This window comes from Mastomys coucha, unplaced genomic scaffold (genome assembly GCF_008632895.1).
Source record: "Mastomys coucha isolate ucsf_1 unplaced genomic scaffold, UCSF_Mcou_1 pScaffold6, whole genome shotgun sequence".
Lineage (NCBI taxonomy): Eukaryota > Metazoa > Chordata > Mammalia > Rodentia > Muridae > Mastomys > Mastomys coucha.
Genome location: NW_022196912.1, coordinates 13,753,749 through 13,779,565, shown reverse-complemented (window position 1 = coordinate 13,779,565; position 25,817 = coordinate 13,753,749). Strand labels below are relative to the sequence as shown.

The 25,817-nt window shown below is 40.0% G+C and overlaps 1 protein-coding gene across 3 annotated transcripts in view; it reads right to left on the bottom strand.

Moving 5' to 3' along the window:
* Positions 1–25,817, bottom strand: part of Map4k3 (mitogen-activated protein kinase kinase kinase kinase 3) — a 158,067-nt gene that overhangs the window by 26,474 nt on the left and 105,776 nt on the right. For all 3 annotated transcript variants that reach the window (XM_031356106.1, XM_031356107.1, XM_031356108.1), the window contains 9 exons: positions 18,992–19,050; positions 13,268–13,306; positions 13,005–13,058; positions 10,941–10,983; positions 9,493–9,652; positions 7,460–7,572; positions 7,040–7,081; positions 5,688–5,772; positions 3,423–3,502 (listed from right to left, as the gene is read on the bottom strand). In XM_031356106.1, coding sequence (XP_031211966.1) covers positions 3,423–3,502; positions 5,688–5,772; positions 7,040–7,081; positions 7,460–7,572; positions 9,493–9,652; positions 10,941–10,983; positions 13,005–13,058; positions 13,268–13,306; positions 18,992–19,050 — 675 coding nt within the window. The remainder of the gene's footprint in view (positions 1–3,422; positions 3,503–5,687; positions 5,773–7,039; positions 7,082–7,459; positions 7,573–9,492; positions 9,653–10,940; positions 10,984–13,004; positions 13,059–13,267; positions 13,307–18,991; positions 19,051–25,817) is intronic.

Here is a 25,817-nt window from a genome sequence, read left to right as displayed (position 1 = left end):
GGGGACCTGTGGAAGGTGAGAGGTGATGTAAGAACCCCTCTGTCCACGCAGTGTGTGAGAGCTGGGGAAAAGCTTAGGAGCCTTGAGTACTGGGGCAAAGGAAAACAAATCAATGGACTTTAAAGACAGAAAATAGCAGGTCTGATGGAGGCATTCATCAACAAGCACCAGTGCTCAGCTCAGTGGCCCCAGGGTCAGCAGCCTCAGCAGGACCTGGGCCTGTGTTAGAAATGCCAGTTTCCAGACCTCACTCACACCCAGCAAAGCAGTTTTGAATGTGGGCCAAACACTGTGCCTAACCACTGGCTGGCAACTCTATTCTGATGTAACAAGCTTGTTTGCTGGCTTGCTCTGCTAATTCCTATGGGGCTTTCCAAAATGGACTGGGATGAGGGCAGGGAACAGGAAGAATGGAGGGATGATGAAACAGTTCAGACTCTAAGGAGACTACTTTATTAACACACCAAGTCATAACAAAATGTAATAATAGAAGGGAGAAACAAAGAAAAATCCTCATCAATCAGATTCAAATAAACAAAACAGAGCAGAAGGCTTGCACTTCCCTTATTTGGGATGTGCATTCATAAAACACTAAAATTAAAATCCCTCTTGTCCCTCTTTGTGAAGTCAGACCCCGAACCTATAGCCAACTATGTCTTAAATTTAGGCTTCACTCATATCTCTTCTTTATGCTTTTCATTAAAGAGCTGTAACTAAGGTGGGGATTTACTGGCTACCCCAAGGACACAAGGTATGACAGGCTAGGACTTCTAGAAGAAGGAGGCTAGCTATTTCATCAGTGTTGATCTGGGTAATTTTTACATCAGCACAAACTCAATACTTTGTTAGTGTCAAGGCCACGACTGTGTTTGGTAACTGTCAATGCACATGTATAGAGTGTCAGGATAAAGCACAAAGCCTCTCATGTGTTCAGCATAGGGCAATGGCTGGCATTTATGGCTTGTTTTAGGCAAGTGTTGGATCTTATTTTGGACTTGTTTTTAACCACCTTAAAAAATACTAAAGGTTTTCTAGATCATCAATGCTTCCTTTAGTAAGTGAGTTAGGCTCTGGGTAAAATATTCAGTTTTGTAAAAGAACACAATAGTTAAGAAGGGGGCATTCAATATTTTGCCTAGATCTCTACTTTCTTGAGTACTGTGTGACTTCAGTTAACACTCTTGTATTTTTATTGTCTCATTATTTTATTTTTAATAAAATATATAATTTTAATATTGTATTCTTATCTGAAAGCTGAAGCATGTGGGGCTGAAGAGGTAGCTCAGCAGTTAGGAGCACTGGCTTCTCTTCAAGAGGACCTGGGCTTGATTCTTAACTCTCACACAGGAGCTCAGAACCAGCTGTAACTCTAGTTCAGGGGATCTAATATCCTTCCCGGGCCTCTGTGGCACCAGGCGCCCACAGTGCAGACAACACACATACAGGAAAGATACCCATACTTATAATATTTTTGAAAACTTAAAAAGGTTGAGGGAGGCTGAGGTATGCTCAGTGGTCAGCCCCTGCCTAGGCTGCCAAGCCTTAGGAGTTTGGTTATGACCCCTCAAAATAAGAAAAAAAAGTACAAGTAGCATGTGCCTCTCAGAGACTTTTGAAGAAAGAAAACAATGTGTGTGAGCACTGTACTTGGCCCAGCACTGAATTTTTGGCAGTACTGAGGTTTGAACCCAAAGCCCTGTCCATGCTAGGCAAGAGCACCACCAGTGAAGGCCCTGACTTCACATGAACTTTACACAGACCTCCATTACTTAGTACCAACATCACCATTACAAGTTCTGCACATCGTTTAGTGCTCCCGTGTCAAGAATGTTTCCATCTCTTTATTTTTTCTTCTTAAATACATTTGCTGTCATACAGTTTGTGTGTGTGTGCATATGAGTGCGTGTGCGTGTGTGTGGTGCATGTATATGGTACACATCCCATGGAAGTCAGAAGACGACTTTGTTAAGTCAGTTCTCTCCTTTCACCACTATGTGGGTTTCAGGGATTGAACATGGATGGAAAGGGGCGTAGTAACAATCCTTTTATTTAAAAGTTTAAAAAAAATTTATGTGTATGAGTATCTGCTTGCAAGCATATATGCACGTCACCTGTAAGCCTGGTGCCTGGGGAGGCCAGAAGAAGGCACTGTTTTCCATGGCACTGGAATTACAGATGATTGTGAGCCACCATGAGTGTGGTAGGGACTAATTCCAGACCCTCTGCAACATCAGAAAGTGCTCTTAACCCAAGCCTTGAACCTTTAAAAAAATATTTTATTAATTAATGTGTTATGTTTTTGTGTATCATGTGTCTGTGTCTGTATAGGTGTATGTGCATGTATATGTGTGGGCATTTGCCTGTGTATACAGAAGCCAGAAGAGATCCCGTGGTGCTGGAGTCACAGGTATTTGCGAGGTGTCTGGCTTGTTAATGTGGGTGTGCAGATCTGGACTCCAGCATTCACAACTGTGTAGCAAGTGCTCTTAACCACTGAGACATCTCTCCAGCCCTCTGTCTGAACTTAACTTATCTTTACCCTTTGACTACAGTCTCATCGTCTCCCACTATTCCACAAACATATATTTCTAAAACACAGTTCTGACCATTAGCTGGGTATAGAAAGCTCTGGGGTTTGGCAGTCTATTGTTATTACTCTAGACTCCAAACTGTCCAATCCCTGCTCTCCAGAAGCCACATAATTTCACAGTTCTATCCCATTCTTCTTGTCTGCTGTCACTTAAGATCCATCTAAACGCACCTTTTACACCTCTCACAGGAGGACAAGAGGACCAAGAAAACCCACCAATCTCTGAGCTTGCCAGAGAAACCTACCAATTCCTGAACAGGAAAACCTACCAATCCCTGAACTTCAAAACCAGGCCACATAATCCCTCCAATGGCAGAATATCCTGGGAATCCCACCCCTACCCTCAAATCCTACATAAGCCCCATCTTCTGCTCAGTTCTCTGCTTTGTCTCTTCTGGGTTTTCCCCTCTTGTGTGAGGTTTGCAGTTCTGTGCAACTCTGTGGTCTTCCTTGGCTTCCTGACTGCCACGATGCCTGAGTAGAACTTTTGCTGGGGAAATCCTCCCTTGCCACAGCAGAGCTGTTATACTTGCAGTGGCCACAGCAGAGGTGACGCCTCTGTAGGGAGCCTTTCCTTTGGGAGCTGCCACACTTGCCTCTGTGGCCTACATTCCACACTCAACTTCAGAGAGCTACCCAAGTGTGAGCGCTGGGGTCTGCCTTTCACTAAGAGTAAGCTTCCTAAGGGTAGGAATGGACACTGGCTTTCTTCAGGATGTAGCAAACGGATACTCTGTGGATGTTTCACAAATAAAAGAAGTGCCAATTATAACTGAAACTTATTTCTAATGTCTACTTAAATAATGAGAGAGAAATATAGACGATAGCCTACCTGTTCCATCGATGTTTCATGAAGTTCATTTAGATTAAGGGTATAAATGCCCTCTTCAGCGCCAAATATCAAGTACTGGTCTAAAATAACAGAGACTTCATTAACTGACTACAATAAACAAGATACTTTAAAGGTTTACAGGTTTACACCAACTAAAATTCAATAAATAATGTGTTACCCTTGAAAAAGATTGTGATTTTTAAAGCTTTACTACAAAGTGGAATTAGACCCTCATAAAGTAAGTTACACACAAATGTTATTCTCAGAGCAGTGAGGAGGCAGTGCCTGAGAGGCTGGAGGACTGGGCGGCTAGACTCACTCACCAAAGGGTGTGGCTGACTGCCAGAGTCTGCAGTGACTTTTTCTAAAGTCCTCTAAAGAGAGGATCATGCAAGTAACAACATGAAAACTAAGAATTAACTCAAGTTAAAAATTATTTTTACATATGTGGCGATTTGAATTAGAATGGCCTTCATAGGTTCATATATTTGAATGCGTAGTCACCTGGGAGAGGACGGTTTGAAAGGATTAGAAGGATTAGGAGGTATGGCCGTGTTGAAGGAAGCATGTCACTGGGGAGGTGGACTATGAAGTTTCAGAAGTCTATGCTAGGCCTGGCTCTCTCCTGGCCTGTGGATCAGGATGCAGCTCTCAGCTACTGCTCCAGTGCTCTGCCTGTAGACATGCTCCTCACCATGGTAATGATCTAAACCTCTGAAACTGTAAGTGCCTCTAATTAGGTGCTTTCTTTTATAAGAATTGTTGTGGTCATAGTGTCTCTTCACAGCATTAGAATGGTTGACTCAGAGTCTACTGTATTTTTGGCCATTACTGTAAACACTAACATAAAAACACAGGATCTGAGTGAGACTTGAAAGGCAGAGAAAAACAAACTAAATGAAATAGGTGGTGAGGACAGAGCTCACAGGAGAGGCCCTGGGTTTGATCCAGCACCACACAAAGTAGACATGGTGGCACAGGCATGGAATCACAGCACTTGGGAGGTCCACAGCACAAGTGGACCAGAACTTCATGATCATAACTGACCAGATAGGAGGTCTGAGCCAGCTCAGGCTAAAGAGTTGGTTTAAAACCAAACCAAACCTACAACCCAAACCAGGATCTGATCATTGCTCAATTCTCAGCACCCACATGGAAGCTCACATCTGTCTGTAAGTCCAGTTCCAAAGGATTCATATATACAAGCAAAATAAAAAATGCACATAAGAATAAATAAAAAATTAAAACCGGGGTATCTGTGAGGCTACATCTTCTGGATGATAAGAGAAGTGTAGCCAGCATTTTATCTGATTGCTCTTACGATATAGACAGGAATCCATCCTGATCTCACTGAGCTGAAGTATGCTTAGAACAACATAGAGCGTATGAGAACTCCTGACTGCGCAGGGCTGTTTCAGGTTTGGTGCCAGCATAAGACTGTGGTCAGACAGCAGTGGGTTTAAACCAAAGTACCTGACCATCTGCCACCTGTGCAGCAGTGGATCTTAGTGTCAAATCAAAGTACAGAACTTGGACTTTTAGAAGAGAACATACATATGTGTCTTCTTATGTACATCCATGTAAGAATGTTTGGAGATGACTCTGGGTATTTAACACAGTTAAAGGGGGTTGCTAGGAGGCAGGTATGCAGAAGAACATCACACCCTTGTTTACTTAGCTCCTAATTATTCTGAATATAACCCCTGTACAGTTTAGAGTTCCTCTAAAACAATCACTAGACTCTGGCTATCTAGTAGCCAAGTCTTTTCAGTCATGACTGTGAGGATGAGCATACTGGGCAGTAGTAGAGGAACCATTTTTGCAGAAAGTGAGGGAGGTCTGACACCGTGACTGTCAGGCAATTCCAATGAGCTAACTGCTACCTCAAACTACAAGGAGAGTACAGATAGATATATTTACCTTAAACTTACAGAAAACAGCAAAACTCTTAGAGAAAGGCACCCAGAAAATGAGTCAAATAAAATTCAGAGCTGCACTGAAGGGCAGCTAGAAACGGAACTAGGGCTGGAGAGATGGCTCAGCAATTAAGAGCTCCATTTCCTTCAATAAAATATGTTTAAAAATATTGTCGCTGCTCTTCCAGAGGCCCTGCATTCAGTTCCCAGCACCCACACGGCAGCAAACATCTGTCTATAACTCCAGTTCTAGGGGATCCAACACCCTCAAACAGAATGATAAGCAAAACACCAACAAACATAAAAAAAACAAAATAAAACAAAAAACCAGAAGGAACTGTGGTGATACCTCTCGTGTCTGGGTTTATCCAAGATGTGGCACAGTGGATTTTCAAGGGACATCCATTAAAAACTTTTGAAAAACATGCTCCCATCTGAAAAAATAAGGACTCATCAACACAACAGTGACAGACAACGGTTCCTATCATACCATGTAAGGCTTAACTATATGGGAGACTGAGGGTACACTAAAATTAAGATCACTTCAAATTTACACAGATAAATGTGTCAGACACAAAAAAGCCAACTGGCTTTTTTCTGGACACACATAATAAACTTTTGACAGTCACACACATAGTTTCCTGGTACAACAACAATTTTGCTAGAGGGGAAAAAACCTCATATTTCCTATGTCATTTCACAATAAATAAGTCAATCCCAGTAACTAATTCTGTGTAATAAATAACTTTCTAGTAAGAATCAGCATCCTCTATCAAAACAGCATAATGTTCTTAGGTAGGAAGAAAATAATAAGCTCTACAAAGGAAATGTTTGGTTTTATGATAAAAATGTCATCTTTGAGGCCAGGCTTGTCTTTAATTCTAGTACTTAGGAGGCAGAGGCAGGCAGATCTTTGTTATTCTGTTAGTTGAGGCAGCCTGGTCTACAGAGGGAGTTCTAGGACAGTCAGGACTTCGCAGAGACCCTGTCTCAAAAACAAACAAAAAGACAACCCCCCCCAAACAAAAAACAAAACAATCCCCACAAACCAAACCTACAACTACCACAAACCAAAGACCAAAACAAACAAACAAAAAAACCCACCACCGCCACCAAAAACCCCCAACAACAAAAAATCATCTTGAATTTTGTACTGTAAACTGAAAAAAATGCAGGGTTGATTTAAAATCCACACATACTTCAAACTCAAAATATACAGACTCTTTAAAAGGAGCAATCTGAGGACAGGAGGATGGCTCAGCAAGCAAAGGGATTTGCTCCCAAACCTGCCCTGCGTTTTATCCTTACATCCCACATGGTGGGAGAAGACTCATTCCAAAAAGTGGTCCTGTGACTACCACAAATGTGCTATGACAGAAGCACACATATACATATGTGAAAGTGCACACACACACACACACACACACACACACACGCATGTGCACGCATGCCCAAATATACACACAGAGAAACACATATACACAGAGAAACATACATGCACACACATACAAAGAGAACACACACACATCAAGTTTCCTTTTTAAATATGAGGAAAGGCTGAGTGTGACTGTGATGGTGCCTGTTATCATGTAAGGGCTGGGGGCTGGCTGGGGAGCAGGCAGATGCAATCCACGACACACACTGAAACAATTCTCATTGTATTTAGTCTTTAAAATCAGTTATTTGATACTGAGTACTTACATGCACTTTAGGTGTTGGGGGAAGACCATTACTGATTGGCTTCTAGAAAAGGAATATAGTGTTATCATTCTTTTTGCTGTTATTTGGTAAGAAAATATCATATTTCAAACTCATTTCTTTGAATAAAATATACAAGCAGGATATCACCATAATAGAAAAAATAGCTATTTTTAATTTTCCCACGTTCTTCATTGCTCCCCCAAAAGTCTGGTGCACATTCTTTCTCTAGGTGACTGCATACTTTCTATAGCAAAGACAGCTTCATGATTTAAACAAAACACTATCACTATAATCAGTGTTGACTAAAATATCAATATACTAACTATGGAACATATAACCACTTTGCTGTCAGTCCTTCTCAGTGTGGCTCTTGCTGCATAGTGGAAAGAACAGTGTGAGTGTGCAGACACCAGCACTTACTGGGACATCCTTCTTCTCTTTTCTTGAAAGGTTTGTGCCTCTTTGCTCACTCTGCTGCTGATATAATGATCCATCTCGTTCACCATTTAGCTGGAAGGAGTTCACTCCATTTCCTTCAATAAAATATGTTTTAAAATATTGTGAAAGGATGTTTTTTTTGTTTTGAGGAGATAAAAATTTACTTCTTCAAAATTTCAAGCCTGACTTGAAGGTAGCCCCAGTAAAATTGGTAGTTCATACAGTATAAAACATCTGTATTATATAAAAGTCACAATGAGCACAGAAAACAGATTCTTGGCTCTGAGTTAGAGAGGAGAGGTGCATTCATAGACCACTTCGGAACATATAGTGTCTGACCACACAGCAAGCAGAGTGTTATAGCGATGAAGGATCTTAATCTAAAAACATAGTTAAGGACATGAAAGAAAAACCAGACATGAATCTTATGTATTACCATTTGCTATCTAAAGAAAAGTACAAAGCTTGTTGCATATCAATAATCAAGTCTATTGAGCACAGAAATATAGGAAATTCAAAAAAACATTTTAAATTGAGTTTTTGTATCAGAATTCAACTATTTAGCTGGGCAGTGGTAGCGCATGCCTTTAGTTCCAGCACTTGGGAAGCAGAGGCAGGCAGATTTCTGAGTTCGAGACCAGCCTGATCTACAGAGTTCCAGGACAACCAGGGCTATAGAGAGAAACTATCTCGAAAAAACAAACAAACAAACAAACAAACAACAAAAACAACAACAAAACAAACCACCAGAATTCAACTATTTAAATATTTTAAAGCAGAAATATCAAGCCCACATTTTTTTTCAGGCTACTCTAATTTAGAAGACTAAAAACAAAAATAATACTCTAATATTTGTTTTATTTTTGAGGAAACAAAATGCAAATGATGGCTTCATCCGACTAGACGATCCACACATAGTCAGTGGGGAAGGAGAAGACAGCCTGGACAAGCTGTGGTTGGAACTACAGCGCATCCCTCATACATATCTTAGGAATTTAATTTAATTAGAAAATTAATCAGAATATAATCAGTAGATTCAACTTTATATTGAAAGTAACCCTTACCTTCCAACTTTATATTATATAATAAGCTGTAAACAGACAAAACACCTAATATTTTTAATGAAAGATTCCACTAAGACAATTATTAAATAGGAAAGAGGTTCAGAAAGTATCTCCCATTAAGAACATTCATCCCTGAAGTGTTATATAGGTTCTTCCAATTAAACCTGTTTTTGGCATACTGGATAAATTCAAATTCAGCTCTTATCTGAGTTAATATTTATTTCATATAAAAAAGAAAAATAGTAAGTTCATAATTACTTTTAAGGAATGGACAATCCATATTACGAATAGTTATCAAGAAATGGTAACAGCTCTTTTACAAAGTTTCTCTGGACTTTCAGTTTTTAGATAGTACCTTTTACTACTATTTTATAGAGAATATCTATAAATATCAATCATTTTTCTAAAAGTGATTAACGAAAATTAAGGTGTCAAAGAAAACAGCTTTATCTTTCCTAAAATGAAAAGTAGCCTGCACTACACATTATTTGTTCAAAGCCTGATTCTGACTTAGCTACTGTAGCTAGTGATGAAATACAGCCTAGAGCAGTCTCCAAAAGTGGGAAGGCTAATGGGGTAAGGGGCTGTGGAGACAGCTCAGTGGTTAAGAGCACTTGCTCTTGCGAAGGACCCAGGTTCACATCTCAGCACCTGTATAGCTGCTCACAACTGTCTAATTTCAGTTCCACCAGATCTGACGTCCTCCTCTGGTCTCAGGCATTTATGTGAAGCACACACACATGAACATAACAGGGGCAGCTGTCCCAGGCTGGAGCATAAGAGACACACTGTCAGAGGAAGCACTTTGAAGCAGGAAGCAGAAAGCATGTCCAATAGCCACTGCTCTTGCTATCTCTTTCCACAAAGGATTTCAGTCATCTCTTGGACAGTAGCTGTCATTTTTTATAGATCAAACCCTGTGACAGACTGAACTGTGTCCTCCACCCTCACCTAAAACAGCAGGCTTCTGTGGAGGTAACCTAGGGGGAGGTGGTCGAGGTGGAACATGGGATGGCTTTGCTGGGCTCCCTGATGAGGGACATCTCTTGATTGTTCCTTGATTACTGTCCTCAGCAGAATGTGTATCCTGTGGTATGAAGATGGATTTAGGCTAAAATAACACAGAAAAGGAAATCAGTGATTAAATATAAGATTGCTTTAATATTATTATGTATCAGCAACTTTCAAAACTGTGTTCACTAGAGGAGTGTCAAGCGTATCTAAGATTTAGGATATCTTATTACTTAAACACTATCCTAACAGTGTACACTAAAACGTGCTGAGTTTTGCAGCTGTGAGAGGGGTATGAGTTGGTTGCTATTCCCTTCTATTAGTGTTTCAGAATCCTTCCCAAGTAAAAGCATCCTTGCCTTTCTGATTAACAACTTAACAGCATCTCTTTTAAGTACTGAAGCTAACCTCTAAACTGCCCCTTACATAACTCGGCATGTTTATGTTAAAACGTGATCTTTCAGATTAGGGAGAATGGAAGGAAGCAATTGGAATGCTCATGTAGTGGCACACACTAGCACAGTAAGACAGGATGCCTGGGAAACTTTTGTGAGGCGGGGGAGACTCCTCCCATAGCTAAAGGTTTGCAGGATTTATACATTCTTCCAAGTGTGCCCTGAAGGTGCCAACCAAAGCAATCTTCAAAAGAAGTGCAGTGCCTTTCAACTGTGAGAACTTAGATTTTCTCAGTAATATAATGAAAATAAAATAGAAGCCAAGACTGGCAAGGCTTTGACTCAAACTACAATACAACTCATTTTAGAACTGAAACTTGTTATGCCCATAAGCCTGTAAGATGAATGTGCCACACTGCTATTGTGCCACACATCTCCTCCTTAGAGTCTGCATACGTGCTGTTCACACGCACCCTGTGTGTTGGCTTTCCTTCACCACCCATGATGACTTCGTTAGGAGAGCACGTGCCTAGCATGCACAAGGGCCCCAGGCTCAACCCCCAGTGCAGCCACGGAAAACAGGGGTTTTACCATTAAGTTGTTTTCCAAAGCTGCTGTCTTATTTTTGTATTTTTTATTTACAATTATTTTCTGAAAATTAAATGTCTGTGATGGTAGTTTATCCTTTGTCTACTCTTGGCAATCAATCAATCAATGGTAAGTTTATAGACTTTCAAGAAAAGAAAAAAAAAAACCTTATGAAAATGTAAGATTTCTAGCTAGGTGGAAATAATAATACCAATGTGGAGATTATTTCAAAGTATAAATATTTACAATGTATTACTTAAATGAGCACCGAGTCATCATTTTTAAAAAGGCAAAAGTAAAATTATGTTCTTAGGTAATAATGTCTACTCTTCATTTTCTTTGTGGTTGGGAAATAAAAGCCAGCTATAGTAACTGAAAGAGCTCACGATAAGTGGGCGTGTCTACCTTTGGTGGCAGAGGAGGCGGGACTTTGGCTTTCATGGTTGAACTAAAAACACAGAAAATATAAAGTCAGAACTCCGCATTTGACAAATGAATTATTAAACACAATTATTTTTCAAAGACACAAAAGAAAAGCCTTGTGAGACAAATAATGTTTTCTGGGTTCATGAGGTTTTTTTTTTTTTCCAGAATATTTTGTAAAATGTCCATATTCTATACCCATTAGAGTGGGTGGAAGAGCATCTTCTTGGTTCCCCATGCTGTAAGGGATCCAAATGGAAAGATGGCCACAACTCTCTTTTCTTTCCATCAGAAGGTTAAGTAGGCAGCCATTGGGCTAGGGATGGTAAGAGCATAGACACTGCACACAGCGGTGTCCTGGTCTCTCCTACTACAATGACTGAGCTCTAACAAAATCAACAAAGGGACAAAAGGGCTTATTCCTGCTCCAGCTCAAGGTGCCTTCGATCACAGCAGGGAAGTCAAGCAGTGAACTTGAAATTGCTGCTCACACCAGAGTCAGTGCTCAGCTCAGTTCACTTTCTCTCCCCATTTTACAGTCCAGTCCTCTCACACACAGTTAGAGGGCCTTCTCATACCAGTTTAGCCAATCAAGATAGTGTACCACAGGCATACGATCGGTCAGGATGATAATTAATACTAACTTTTTTTTTTTGCTACCAACAGATACTATACATCTTTAATGAAACTATATATGCACATATATATGTATATATATATATGTATATATATATATGACATAACAGGCAGAATCTCAATAAAGCTAAGATTCACTATAATTCAGAATCCATTCAGAACAAAGGATGATCAAGCACAGTATTTTTCTTAAGCCCAAAGAGACAAAGTGACGCGACACAGGGTTACAGTAACTCTGTGTGCCTGTCAGTCTGGTGTTGTTGTCTACTGTTGAACTGCATTATCTTCACACAAAGAGCCCTTATCTCTTCCAATGAACCTCTATAAACATGTTCTCACTTTAAGAATAGTTCTATCCAAAGCATTTATTTTATTTCAAACACATCAGATGAAATTTAATCAAGTTTTATAGTAATGCAATAATGAGAACAGTTATCAACACTGACTGATAAGGTTCTATATGGACCTTTCTCCAATGGCTCATGCTGAGCCCTTAATCCCTAGCTGGTGTCCAGGTCTGGGGAGGTTGTAGACTCTGGGACATGATGCTTGGGTGATGGAAGTTGCTAAAGCAGCCTAACTGCATCTTCTTTTCAGTCCCATCTCTGCTTCCTTGTTAGCACCACATTCTCATGTGCTACTCAAAGCTGCAAGCCCCTCCTGACACAGGCCAGGCTACTTGAGCCACCATGTCTTCCTTCACTCTGACCAAACATTCTCTGAAACTATGTGCTGCAGCAGACCTCTTTCCTTATGTTGCTTCTTCTGTCAGGTGTTAGATCACAGTGATGAGAGAAATAACAGTCTAAATTACAATTAAAAATGATATTTGTTGATGACTTTTTCTTTCCCAATACTGTATCTTCAATTAGCATTGGAGACTGATTTTTACCTCCTTAAATTAACATATTGATGAGAGAATTCCAGATGTGTTATACATAAAGATAGGGCTTTTGGGAGGTCATTAAGGTTAAGAGAGGCCACAGGCTTGATGGGCGAGCAGGAGGAAAAGAAGGACTGCCCTTTGTCCCACTACATACACACATCAAGGAAAAGCCCATGAATACAAATGAAGGCAGGAAAGCAAGGAGTTCAAGGTCATTCACATGTATAAGGCAAATTCTTGGCCCACGTGAGCTACCGCAAACACTGTCTCAAAAGTCAAGGTTGGGCTAGTGAGTGCATGGCTAGATAGATGGAGACCATCATCAGAAACTGTGAGTGGGCTAGCCCTGAACTAAGTTTCTGTCTAACCCACTAAGATTGTTATCCCAATCTGAAGCTGACTAATCCAAGTGGAATAGAAAAGCAACAGCACAGAGAATGTGGTACAACCTACGCAGCGTGTTCCTGATGTAAAACTGTTACTGAGCTGTTAGAACTACAATACCAGGTCAAATGAGAGCTTACTGCTTAGAGTCATTGTCGTCCCCTTCGTCATCTTCTAAGTGTGCCACGTGTCCTCTAGAGAGAGCAGAGCATGGTTAGACAGATGATGGACTGAAGCAGCAGGCAATTCAGGAGGGGCCACTGCACGACAGGACTTTATGCTTGCATCTTTATAGGGCAGACTGATAGCTAAAACTAACAAACCACACATGACAGACAAGGGGAAATGGTTTATCTCATCTCTGACATAAAGTACTTCAAGCTTAACTAAAAGTTCTAATTACCGCTGATGTAATTCCTCTTCAACAGACTTCAGAAGACTCCTAAAAAACGGAAAGAAGGAGCGTGATGAGTAAACCAGAATCAAATGTATAGCTTCTATTACTTTCTGTTTACCCATCAGTTTCCTGATTGTATCTTCTATACTGACCATTTCTGTGTCACAAAGCTTATGTTTTAATGAGATAACTCTATTTCTTGGTTGCTACTGTCTTTGTATATATATCTTAAACAAACAAACAAAAAACCCAAATTCTAATATCAACTGAGAATTACTGATTTAAACAGGAGACAGCTCAGCATGAAAAGCTATGACAGAGCTAACAAGACACCTGCAGGGGCAGAGCACAGATTTCCAGGACTCACATTCTACCTGGAATATTACACCTGGTATTTGAAATTACATTTCTTTCTTAAAATAAGAAGGCTGACATACTTTGTCAGACTCATGCTCTCAGGCAATCCTGCAAAATGGAACTCAGCATGTTGGCTCTCTGTAGAAGCGTGCATGCATGTGCTGTGAACACATGAGTGTGGGAGCACCCTCTTTCACAGAGGACACTCACATACCTGCTCTCTGGTGGTGCATGCGCAAACACATTTACACTTTTGGGAGATTAAGGCTGGTCAGACCAGCTGTGAGGCTTTAACTCTAAGGAGCCATGTTTTAAAAGGCTTTTATTTCAATGTGAGGGAACTGGGGTGTTTCTGGACACAGCAATTCAGGAAGCACACCACCACTGTCCATGTGTTCAAACTCAAAGCCTCCTCCAGGCTGCTACAATTACTAGGGGAAATACTCTTCCTAAAGCTTGTAAGGTTGTACCTCTAAATCGCTTTTCTTACAGTTATTATACCATGAAACCCCAAAGGCATTGTTAGCTGTCAACTTTAGACAATGAGTAGAACGCTTAGCTATCAAGTTTATTAAGCAGGACAGCTTGAGAAGTTTTCAAATGACAAGTTATGAATCTGAAATGGTAAATGACACAGAAAAACAATTAATCAATTCCAAGTACCATAGCAAGAAAGAAAAAGTGAGGTTTCCTAGTTCACTGTTGACTGTGGAACTCTCCCAGGGATCAGCAGCAGGAGCTTCTGGCTGGAGCAGCTCCGCAAAGGAAGACAAAGCAGGCTGGCTGCTGAGTCCTGCTGTCACCTGTCCTTCACACCGCCTTGGTGAACAGGCACACTTCAGGTCCTGCTATGTAAGTGGGAATCACAGCAGTAGAGGAAGTAAGTGCCCACAGTGACAGGTGGCTGTAGATAGCACCACAGAGGCCTGGGCACAGCAAGCACTGCACCCCTATGTTCTTAAGGACACCTGCGGGAAGCACTTGCCCAAATTCCAGCCGGAGAAACCTGTCTCCTCCAGGAGGCCCCGCCAGGTCCCACTGCTGGCAGAGTACATAACCTTTTCTACTCTTACTTCTGCTGTGGTTTTCTAGAGCCTACATGCTATGTGATATAACAGATTAAATGAAGTAGCAGACATGAAAATCCAGCCACTTTGCAGAAAGTAAAGGAAATATGAAAAAAAAGAAAACAATGCCACTTCCTTACTATTATTACTTTCTCAGAGGAAAAGAATAACTCTTTTCATAAGAATATTGCCTGTTATTGCCCCAGCAGTTTTCTGGACTGCACGGGTGAGGCTAGAATGATTTGCTACAGACATGGGTACTGTGTCAGACAGGAGACATTTGAGCTAGTCCCTTAGGGTAAGACTTTTTAAAAAACTGTACAATACATGTACTTTATTAAAGATGAAGATGTATCACTATTTACAAATAATTAAATAAATATATTTGGATAACCTTTTGTTTACTTTTCCATACTAAAATACCACACTAGCAACAGGAATGCCTTAGCATGGTGGTGGTGCAATGGGGCCTGAGACCTGAGAAGTGTGGCTTTCCCGAGTTAAGCATGGTCTCTGGGGGATGATGGGCCTTTGTATCCTCTCAGAAGATAAGCCAGCAATGGCAGCAAATGCCTGTGTCATGTCATTAGCCTGGGCTATAGTGAACAGCCTTTCATAAACAAACAAGTAAAAACTACTTTTTCCTAAGCATGTGACAGCTTTTTTTTAGGCATTACTATTTGAAAATAATTAGGATTACATATAGTTTACATATAGTTTTACTTTCTGTTACCAGAACCAATGGGATCCACATGGCATTTGGCTTTGTGCGTGTGTGTGTGTGTGTGTGTGTGTGTGTGTGTGTGTGCGTGTGTGTGTAATATTTTCTCTGGCCCAGGCTGGCCTCAAACTTGCTGTGTAGCTGAAGATGGCCTTGGATTCTGATCCATCTGCCTCCACTTCTGAGTGCTGGGGTAACAGGTGTGGACTATATCCACTTATGGTTTTTGTGTGCGTGTGGTACTGGGGATGCACTGTGGCTCTGTGCATACTGGGGGAGCCACGCCCCAGCTCCCACACTCTGCTTCTGCAGTGAGAGTCCTGTAGGAAGCTCTCTGCATCAGCTATGCTTTCACTCACATCTTTCTATGAATGAAGGTATTTTGCTATCAAGTTATACAGCCTGTAAAGTCGCATAAAGGACATGTGGCTGGCTTTTGTGGCTTTACAACAGAGAAAATGAGATTCGGCTCAGTTTGCTGAGTGATCCATTCCACTCCCACAGCAGAGTGCTGGAGAACAGGTGGCCAGCCCTGAGTTATTCCCAAAGCTCTGTCTGCACAAGAACAGAGCCCCTTCTAACACACACTCGCACTTGGCTGGTAAGGGATTTTTGGTAATAAAACTGAATGGCTATATTGAAATGATTGAAAAATTCTAAATTGGAATAATGTATGAACACAGATTTAAGTGACAAGGAGGGAAACTGAAGTGGGAAAGTCTGAAGCCACCGTCAAGCACGAAGCACATCTGAATTAGCAAAGGGAGCCATGCAATAGGCAACTAGGCTCACAAAGTGGCCAGGCTGACTCAAAACAACTTATGTATGCACTTCCCTGACTGTATGTAAAATCAAGAAACTAGATATTTCTCTAAAATTAGAGAACAGTTTATCTACTTCCTAACATAGCTGACGATTACTAAGCAGCTACTTAGATGTGGGAACAGTTAAGTACCCATTAAGCCCCTTGGCTACTGAAGACTTCACAATGGTTACTCACTCCTCCCTCAGGCACAGCTGGCTGCCCTGGAAGCCATGATTTGACTCATGCTTTACTCCTATCCAGGGGCAGTTATCTTTACAACTATGCTCTACACTAAAGGTAAAACCAGACACAGTTTAGCTTCCTTTCAAAATAACTGCTTTGGTTAAAAAATTAAAAAAAGGAGCCGGGTGGTGGTAGTGCACGCCTTTAATCCCAGCACTTGGGAGGGAGAGGTGGGTGGATTTCTGAGTTTGAGGCTGACCTGGTCTACAGAGTGAGTTCCAGGACAGCCAGGGCTATACAGAGAAACCCTGTCTCGAAAAGCCAAAAAAAATAAAAAAATAAATAAAATAAAATTTAAAAAGGTCAGAAGAACTGATCCCAGTGATACCAGAATTCAAAACAAAGGTGTTAGCTGGGTTTTGTTGCATGGCCATGCAAAGGCCATGCAACAAATCTAAAGGTTCCTATGGGATATGAACTAGGCAGAAACCCATTAATGGAATCTGTCTACTTTCACCTACAGGGAAAACAGGAAATCCTGAGTTTTAAAGCGCTGCCTAGTTGGAGAATAAAGGAGACGAATCAATACAGTAAGAGAAGTGCTACATCTGTGCTAATGTCACATGTATGTGCACACTTACACAGGAAACAGCCAGAGATAAGACTATGGCCAACCTACCTTGCCAATGACTTGTTATATAGAATACAGTTCCTTAAGCAGGGATCCAATTCATCAAAAAATGAAGGGTGGGAAAATTATTAACATTTTACCTGGCTAAAGTAGCTATACACACTAAAAAAAGGTCTAACAATAGGAAAATCAGACAACGGGAGCTGGGCAATCTAGAAAAGCATTTGTGGCTGTATTATTTTGCAAGCACATTAATTTTAAATGAAAGGGTGAGCAACATACAGTCAAATTATTCAGCCTCTTCAGGTACATGAAAATTTGGTTGCAATGGGGTCCTTAAAAAAGCAACGGGATCATCTTTTGAAAAACATTACTCAGGCTAGAGAGATGGCTCAGTGGGTAAGAGCACCGACAGCTCTTCCAGAGGTCCTGAGTTCAATTCCCAGATGGCTCACAACCATCTATAACGGGATCCAATGCTCTCTTCTGGTGTGTCTGAAGACAGCTACAGTGTACTCACATACATTAAATAAATAAATTAAAAAAAAAAAAGAAAAACATTACTCAATTTTTAATGTCACTATGCCAGTGACACATAATTTATTCTTTGTTGTCTACCAAACTTAGAACAATTAATTTGTGGCAATTAACTACTGCTCAGGTAAAACTACATCTTCCACGTTAAGAAAGACAGAGTCTAAGGGAGAGGGGGAAGGAAACAGGGTTTGTTTTTTGTTTTTGTTTTTGATTTTTTTTCAGAGGGATAACCAGGAGAGGAGATATCATTTGAAATGTAAATAAAGAAAATATCTAATAAAAAAAGAAAGACAGAGTCTAGTAGACCGTGCATCTCTTTAACTTCAGCACTCAAGAGGCAGGGGCAGGAAGAGCTCTGGAAGTTTGAGGCTAGTCAGGGCTACATAATGAGACCTTCTCTCACAATACACACACAAATAAACAAACAACAGAAAAGATCAAAGAAAGGCAGGCTCACAAAAGACAAATTCCTAATCTTTTATATCTAACAAACTTAGATTAAACAAAATTAGCACACTTTTTAGCTTTTCATTAGAAGCCCTTTCTCTATACTAGAAAGTGTATTTAGGTGAAAAAAATGAAGTGTTCAGATTATAGGAGAGAAAGACATGGTTTACAGTACTATTCACTAGACTAAGGTGTCTGTCAGTAATCATTATTTCTTAATTTGAAGTATGGCAACAAATGTCTCAACTCTCTAGTGTAATCAATAGTCTGAAATTTTGAGTTCTAATTTTGTATATATATACATCCCCAGAATACTTTGGTGATTTAAATACTCACTTACAGATTGGCTTATAGAGTGAAAATTCATTTTTGGAATCAGGAATTAAGGAAGGGCAGTCTTGGATTCTTAACCCTGGCACATGACAAACTCACAGAAGTCTGTACACTAACTATACCATGATTTCACCACCACAGTGCCTGGTACAGAGCAGTCACTACACGCTGCTGAATCTAGTTTTCTCATAAAATAGCTTTCATGAATGCATGTCTATTTTTATTTATTTTACTAGCATTTTATTTTATTTTACTAGTATTCTTTAAAAGACCAGCACAGCAGCTAAAGTTAAAACATGGATTTCTAAGCAGGGTGGAAAGTTTTAAATAATTTTAGCTGTTCTTAGTGGCTAGCATATCTGGGAGATGCACCAAGCAAGCATTGCAGAGGGTAAACAGGTCAACTCCAGAAAGAAGTCAACTGCTGAGACACAGGTTCATCATAGCTGGGGTATACTGTAACAAGAAAGACCTTAGGTTGATCTTCCCAGATTACAATTACTGACCGGTGGGAAGACTATGGGAAGGTCAAGGGCATGTTGCACAACATCTACTGGCTCAGCACAATTTACTACCTTCAATATTAAATATAAAATATAATATTAAAGACAATTACTTTGAATTTAAGTTTCAAGAGAACTTTACTTACTTGTTTCCACCTAAAAAGTAATTACTTTGGTGTCCTTGTCCGTACTCTAATTGTAGATCCTAGTGGCATAAAGTAAAATATTTAGCACAACAGTTTAGCAATCACTATACACTAATATATGTTATTATTTAAAAAAGAACATCGCCAAGCCCCAAATAAATCTGTATTGCTATATATTCTCAAAAGAAGACATGGTGGCATTTCCAACAATATAAGATATGGTATCTCGATTATTTGAATATTTTTTCTGGGAATTTTTCCAAATGACATCTAAAAGTTTTATTTATGGCTATTGCTATCTATTGTAATTAGTATTTGTAAAAATTAGCTTGTAGAAAGAAAAAAGCTCAAATAAAGCATTGTCAAGCTACAACAAAGCAAAACAAACAAAACAAACAGAATAATCAACAAAATCAATCTTGGTTTAACTTGTGGGTGGCATCTACAATGACCATATGTATATATACACATTCACATATTTCTATTGCTGCTCCATGCAAGTGATTAATTAATGTTTTAAAGACATAAAGCTGGGCACTATTGCAGAAGTGAGGTATGCACGTGAATAAGTATAAGCCCAAAAACTGCACTAAAGGAGGTTTTAGGAAGATTTTAAAGGTTAAAACAGTGACGTTTAAATGAATATTGAGAGTTCCTGGCCTACAAAAGCATTTTGACTGAATGGTGCTGGCTGGAGAGGGCTGAAAATTAAAATTCAGAAGAATGAGCAATATACAGACTCTACTCAAACACCTTCTTGAGAGACAATGTACTATCCACCAACCATGTAAGAACCAAGCTGCCTTTCCCCTCTTTTAAAGAAGCCACTGTACTCCAATGGCTGCTAAACAGATCTATTAAAACACAGCAGGAAGGGTTTCTGTTGACCAGGGAACATCAGACATGACTCTACAGAACTACCTCCCAAAGTCAGAGACAGCTCTAATGTTTCCAAAGTTATCACAGATCTTCTGTAGCATGAACATTGAATTTTAATCTGTTTACAAGTCTCTTAAAACAGCCAGGCCATGAACTACTTAGACATAGCAAAAAAGGCAAACCTGTAACAATGCCTGACACACAGACTGTGCTCTGAGTGATAATCACTTGTCCAAATGTCACCTATTTCATTTCCTGGAATCAAGCACTTCCCTCATGTACAGATATACAGAATCATAAACATTGCAAGTCTGGGATCTCTTAAGTCTAATATTGGGATACAATTCCATACAACACACTGTACTTTAAAATTAACTTCAAGACCTGTCCAAAAAATATCTGTGAAAATCAAAACACTAATTTAGATAAAGCTCAAACTTTGTCCCCTCCAATGTTTGGGTTCAGACATGCATATAGTAACTGTTCTTACCAGTGACAGCAAAGATAACACATCATAAGTAGAAAAGATTAGTTGACCGTCATAGTGGCGTCACATGGAATTCTAATGGAAAAGGACAGCTGTTCTCCTTAAATTATGACATATCCTAATAAGACTACATTACCAAGTCACAAGCCTGCAGCAATTGTATCACTTTGACTTTAAACTTTATGCTCTAGAATTCAGCCAACAGCGCTCTATGGGCACTTAGAAGTTTAAACTTGTCTTCAGGGACAGATAACTAAGTACTTGAACCAGAGAAGTGATGGCTTTAGTCAATACAACCTCATAAACTTTTACTAAACAACAGTTTCACAAGCATGTATGTATGCAGAGGGGATATGGCTTCTGTTGATGTGTAGGAATGTCCACTTAGCTGAGAGATGACAATCAAGAGCAAGTGACAGTAATAACCAGAAAATGAAAATCTATCAAGGCCAGGATTTAAAACAACTAAAGGGATATTGTAATAAAAAAATCAAGCATAGACTTATATACATTCAGGACAATGGAGTATGTAAGTTGTAGGAGTATAAAAATCACCAAGTCTGATGAACAAGGAAAGCTAAAACAGAAAGGCTAACATGGTGGCAAGGGAGAAATGATGCTTCAAGGTTGTCTTCTGACCGCCACCCTCAACACGGTATTCCCCTCCCCTTATATCATGCACTACAAAGTCATAATAAACTTGTTTAAAAAGTATTTAGAAGCCATTCTATATTAGAAAAATGCTATCAAGATTATGTTCAGAAAGCACCCAACACAACCAAGATGATGGCATCATCTGACTCTTTGATAAGTTAATCAGAATGCACTTGAACATGCCAGCATCAAAAAAATTAGCAGCACTAAACCATTAATAAATGATAATGCTTAATTACACCACAATGCTGAAGCAGGAATGATATACTGAAATCATACAGTAAGCTCAGAAAGATTCAACTTGGGGCTCAAACAATCCGAGAAAGCTACCCTAGTGTATAAGCAACTTTATGGTGAAACATTCTAATTTCAGAGGTTTCTTTCACTGAGGGGCAGGGGAGACTATTTCTAAGCGTAGGGTGACAATTCTAAGAAAATAGTAAGATCTAAGAAAGAACTAAGAGCTCACTGTGAACTACTGGAAAGGAAGGACATTACATACTCAAGAAGTATGCAGTTTCTTTATGTTAGGTCACTCTGGAAGACTGCCGTCTATACCAGATGAGAAAACAGCATGAAGTCAGCAGATTGGAGACCACTGGACACAGAGACAGACAGACAGACAGACAGACAGACAGACACACACACACACACACACACGAGAAAATGAGCAGGAAAAAATACTTTTCCTCATAATAAAAATGAGAAAATTATGGCATGAGTAAAAATGGTTAATAAAAATTCTTTTTAATATGGATGATTATGTGTGGAAATAAACTGGGAACGGATCCAAGAGAATACAAAATGAATTATTTTTAAAGTCAGAGAAGCAGCAGAGTTAGATGTGGTTTGATGAGTGATGACACTAACTGGCAGACTGAGGGGACAGATCTGAAGAACATGACTTTCATGCTGATCCTTAGAGACACTCCCTCAAGGTGGTACATACTCTTCAGTGGATTCGGTGAGTGGATTCTTCTTCTTTATGTCCTTCCCTAACAATTAACATGGGGTTTCAGCCAGGCGCAGTGGAACACACCTACAATCCGGACACCTGGGAGACTGAGGCAGGTTTACCTAGAGTTCCAGGCTAGCCTAACTCTATAGAGTTGATATAGAGTTATAGATAAAACAGAATGCTGGGCGGTGGTGGTGCACGCCTTTAATCCCAGCATTTGGGAGGCAGAGGAAGGTGGATTTCTGAGTTCGAGGCCAGCCTGGCCTACAGAATGAGTTCTAGGACAGACAGCCAGGGCTACATAGAGAAACCCTGTCTCAAAAACTCAAAAACCAAAAATAAAAAAAATAAAAAAATAAAACAGAACAAAACAATAAACAGACAAATCTAAAACAATCAAAAATAGCATTTTATTATTAACTTTCAATGTATTATAAAGTGAGTAAAGTTAGGCATGTAATTGAAAACAAACAGTGCCAGCTCTCCAGATCTGAAATAGAATCTTTTAATTAAAGACACTATTTTGCAGATCAGATAGAACCACTTTATGACTACAGATGAAATTCTTACTATTCAATTATTGCTTCAGTGAGTTTTAGTAAAGTCAGCAGTTTTCAAAACTCTGACTTAAAATGTAAAGACCTAAACCTTAAGTTTTATTCTTCTGTTATACAGTTTTGTTTCTTTAAAAATTAGTTTTGGATAGCAACAAAAATTCAGGGTATAGTATTCAAAACTCATTTACAAAACCATAAGATGAACTTCTGATAGTTAGAGATGGCTAATAACTTGGCTTGTTTAGGCAGTGAGGTGAATGTGACTATTTTGGGGCTTCCCAAACCCCAGGCTGTCATCTTGGTATCTGCTGTCCATTAAGACAAGAGCTAGACATTTTGGTCTCATATGTGTTTGGTGGCAAGTAATGTTTTTCATTTTTTGAGTCAAAGTCCAGGCTATCTCTGGAAGCTCTGTGTACCCAGGGATGACCTGGAACTCCTGACAATCCTTTTGCCTCCACCTTCCAACCTTCCAACTGCTGTGATCATAGGTGTGAGCCACAGCGTCTATGGAAGCTGAGGTGGATGGACAATTCACACTCACTAGGACAACTATTACCAAAACTGAAAAAAAAAAAAAAAAAAAGGAAAAAGACAAGCAAGTAAGTGGTGACAGTGTGGGGAGCCAAAGCCCTGTCCACAGGTGTACAGGTACATGGAGCATACTGTAGAGAATGCACAGCAGCTGCTGAAACATCTAAAGGCAGAACTGCCATGCATCCCAGAAATCCTACAGAAGAGCAGGGATTTAAATGTACATCTGCAGATCTGTGGTCCTCTCAATTATCCACAGTAGTAAAAAAGTAACAGCAACAAGTGCCCATCAATAGATGAATAAAACCGTAAAATGTGGCATTTACATAGACTATTTTTTTCAGTGTGAAAAAGAAAGTTCTGACACATGATGTCATGTGAGGGAACTCTAAAGAGACTGGAACACTGTGTTGAGTGATGTGAGCCAGTTGGGAGAGGACAAGGAGTTAAGATTCCATTTAAATCCATGATCCCTAAAATATTCACAGCACAGAGGTAAAGCGCACTGGTAGTCAGTGGGGCCAGGGACAGTAGTGGGAGCTACTGAGTTGATGGAGAAGTGTACTTTGTGAAGATAAAATGCTCTGGAGATGGGAGTAGTGACGACTATGCAGTGAACCTTTCAAATGTGAAGTTTTATATTTATGTTTTACCACAGTTTTAAAAAAACAAACAAACAAACTGTGGGTATGTATGTTGAAAGGAGGGAGAACCCTTTACAAAGCAAAGCTAGCAGAAGCACAAGCAACCAAGCTGAGCTGATGGTACTGAGGAGAGGCAGCGAGGCGCAAGACTGAGGCCGCTATCCCCAACGGTATGCTTAGCTAATGAACGACCATGACAACAGCTCAGCTTCTTTGCCTCTTGGATGTTGCATTTGTGAAACAAGAAAAATAACGTAGTAGTCTCATGTGCCAAGGTGACTGTGACATCAGTAGGGGATGTAATCATTGGGCCTCTGTTGATGAAAATACATTGTTGATGAAAATACCATACTTAGTGTTTAAAATAACACATGACATGTAAAATTATCAACTTAAATGCTAGGTTTTTTGTTACCACTAGAAATGTTCTTACAGCTGACTCATATTTAGAATCTAACAGTGTCTCTTCTGTCCTTCTTCCACAGCTAGAGGCTACAGGCCCCAATGCCCTTCTTTGTCATGTATCCTCCCCTGCATCATAGGATGCTCCTGACTCCAGGATAGGGATGGAGCTGGGGCCTCAGCACATCTACAGAAAGAAGGGAGGATGTGGGTAACTCAGTCAGGTTTTGGGACCCGTTCCACATGGTCAAGTATGTTTCTGATTCTAATGTCTGATATTTCTGCTCTTACTCTCACCTATTCTGCATGAGGGCATTAGTAAACAATAGAACTGGATTCAACTTCTGAGTCTGTGGCATGTTTACTTTGAACAGTCACCAAATGTCATTCTAATCTGCATACCTAATTCTGAAGAAAATACTGATCAGAAATCCCTTTTTTTGTTTGTTTGTTTGTTTTGAGACAGGGTTTCTCTGTGTAGCCCTGGCTGTCCTGGAACTCACTCTATAGACCAGGCTGGCTTCAAACTCAGAAATCCACCTGCCTCTGTCTCCCAAGTGCTGGGACTAAAGACGTGTGCCACCACTGCCTGGCTCTTTCCCTTGAATTTCTCTCACCTGGCCCTTCACTCCTCTCGCTTTAAGAAGGCTTTGTTTACCGTGCTTTCTTCATTCGAGTCACATTGTTCACCCACTTGGCTTTCTCACAGCCTCCTCTAATGCTGCTTCTATATAACAGCCAGTTTTTACATTCTTTATTACAGGCTCTCATTCTGAGGTTGAGGACGCCCCCGGATTCACTATGTAGTTCAGGTTGGCCTTGAACTCACAGTTACCTTTCTGTCTTAGCCTCCCAAGTGCTGAAATTATAGACATGAGCCACTGGACCCAGCTGCACTGGCTCCCTATCCCCCAGACACTAACTGTAGGCAAAACATGGAACTTCACAGCACCATCATTTCCTCTTTGAGGATTCAGCTCCATCTCTTTTAGCTAACTCTCATTTCTAGCAGTAGTGTTATCAGTGTCTTAATTTCAGATGTTTATCAAATACCTCTTCTAAGTGTGGTCTGTGACACTGACTCCCATGACACCCAGGCACAGCTATCTCCACAATGGATCTTGTGTGATACTAATACCAGCCTTAGTTCCTCTTAGAAGCTAATTAGACCACATTGGTCCAAGACAGCTTTGGGTTTCTTGACCTCCATGGTACCCACTGTGTCTGCTCCACTGGTCAGCAGTTGACAGTTGGCCACATTTTGGTAATAGAGCTTATGGTTTTTGCACAGCTAAGAATTTATATCTGTAAGTACTGATTTATCCAACGAGATAGAACTTCTCTCTGCAAAAGAATGTCTAAATCTTTTGTTTTATAAATGAAATGTGGATTTCAGTGCTTATATAAATATTTAGACTAACCAGAACTCGAAGAGATATCCTATCAAGTTGGAGAGGAAGAGAAAGAAAATCCCATTTGAGAGGCAGGACAGCAGAATCTGGGAACAAATGTTGGTGTAATGGGGTTCTGGCCAGTCATAGGGATAAAAAGAACTACCTAGTGTTTTAGAAAGCACTAGCTATTTAATGTTTTAATCTAGGTGAAAATTTCCTATGAATCAGGAAGGCACTCTTACTATGTGTAACTTCAGGGATGATGCATCCCTATGAGAAAAGTAGATATTATATAATGCTAACAAATTCAAAATTTC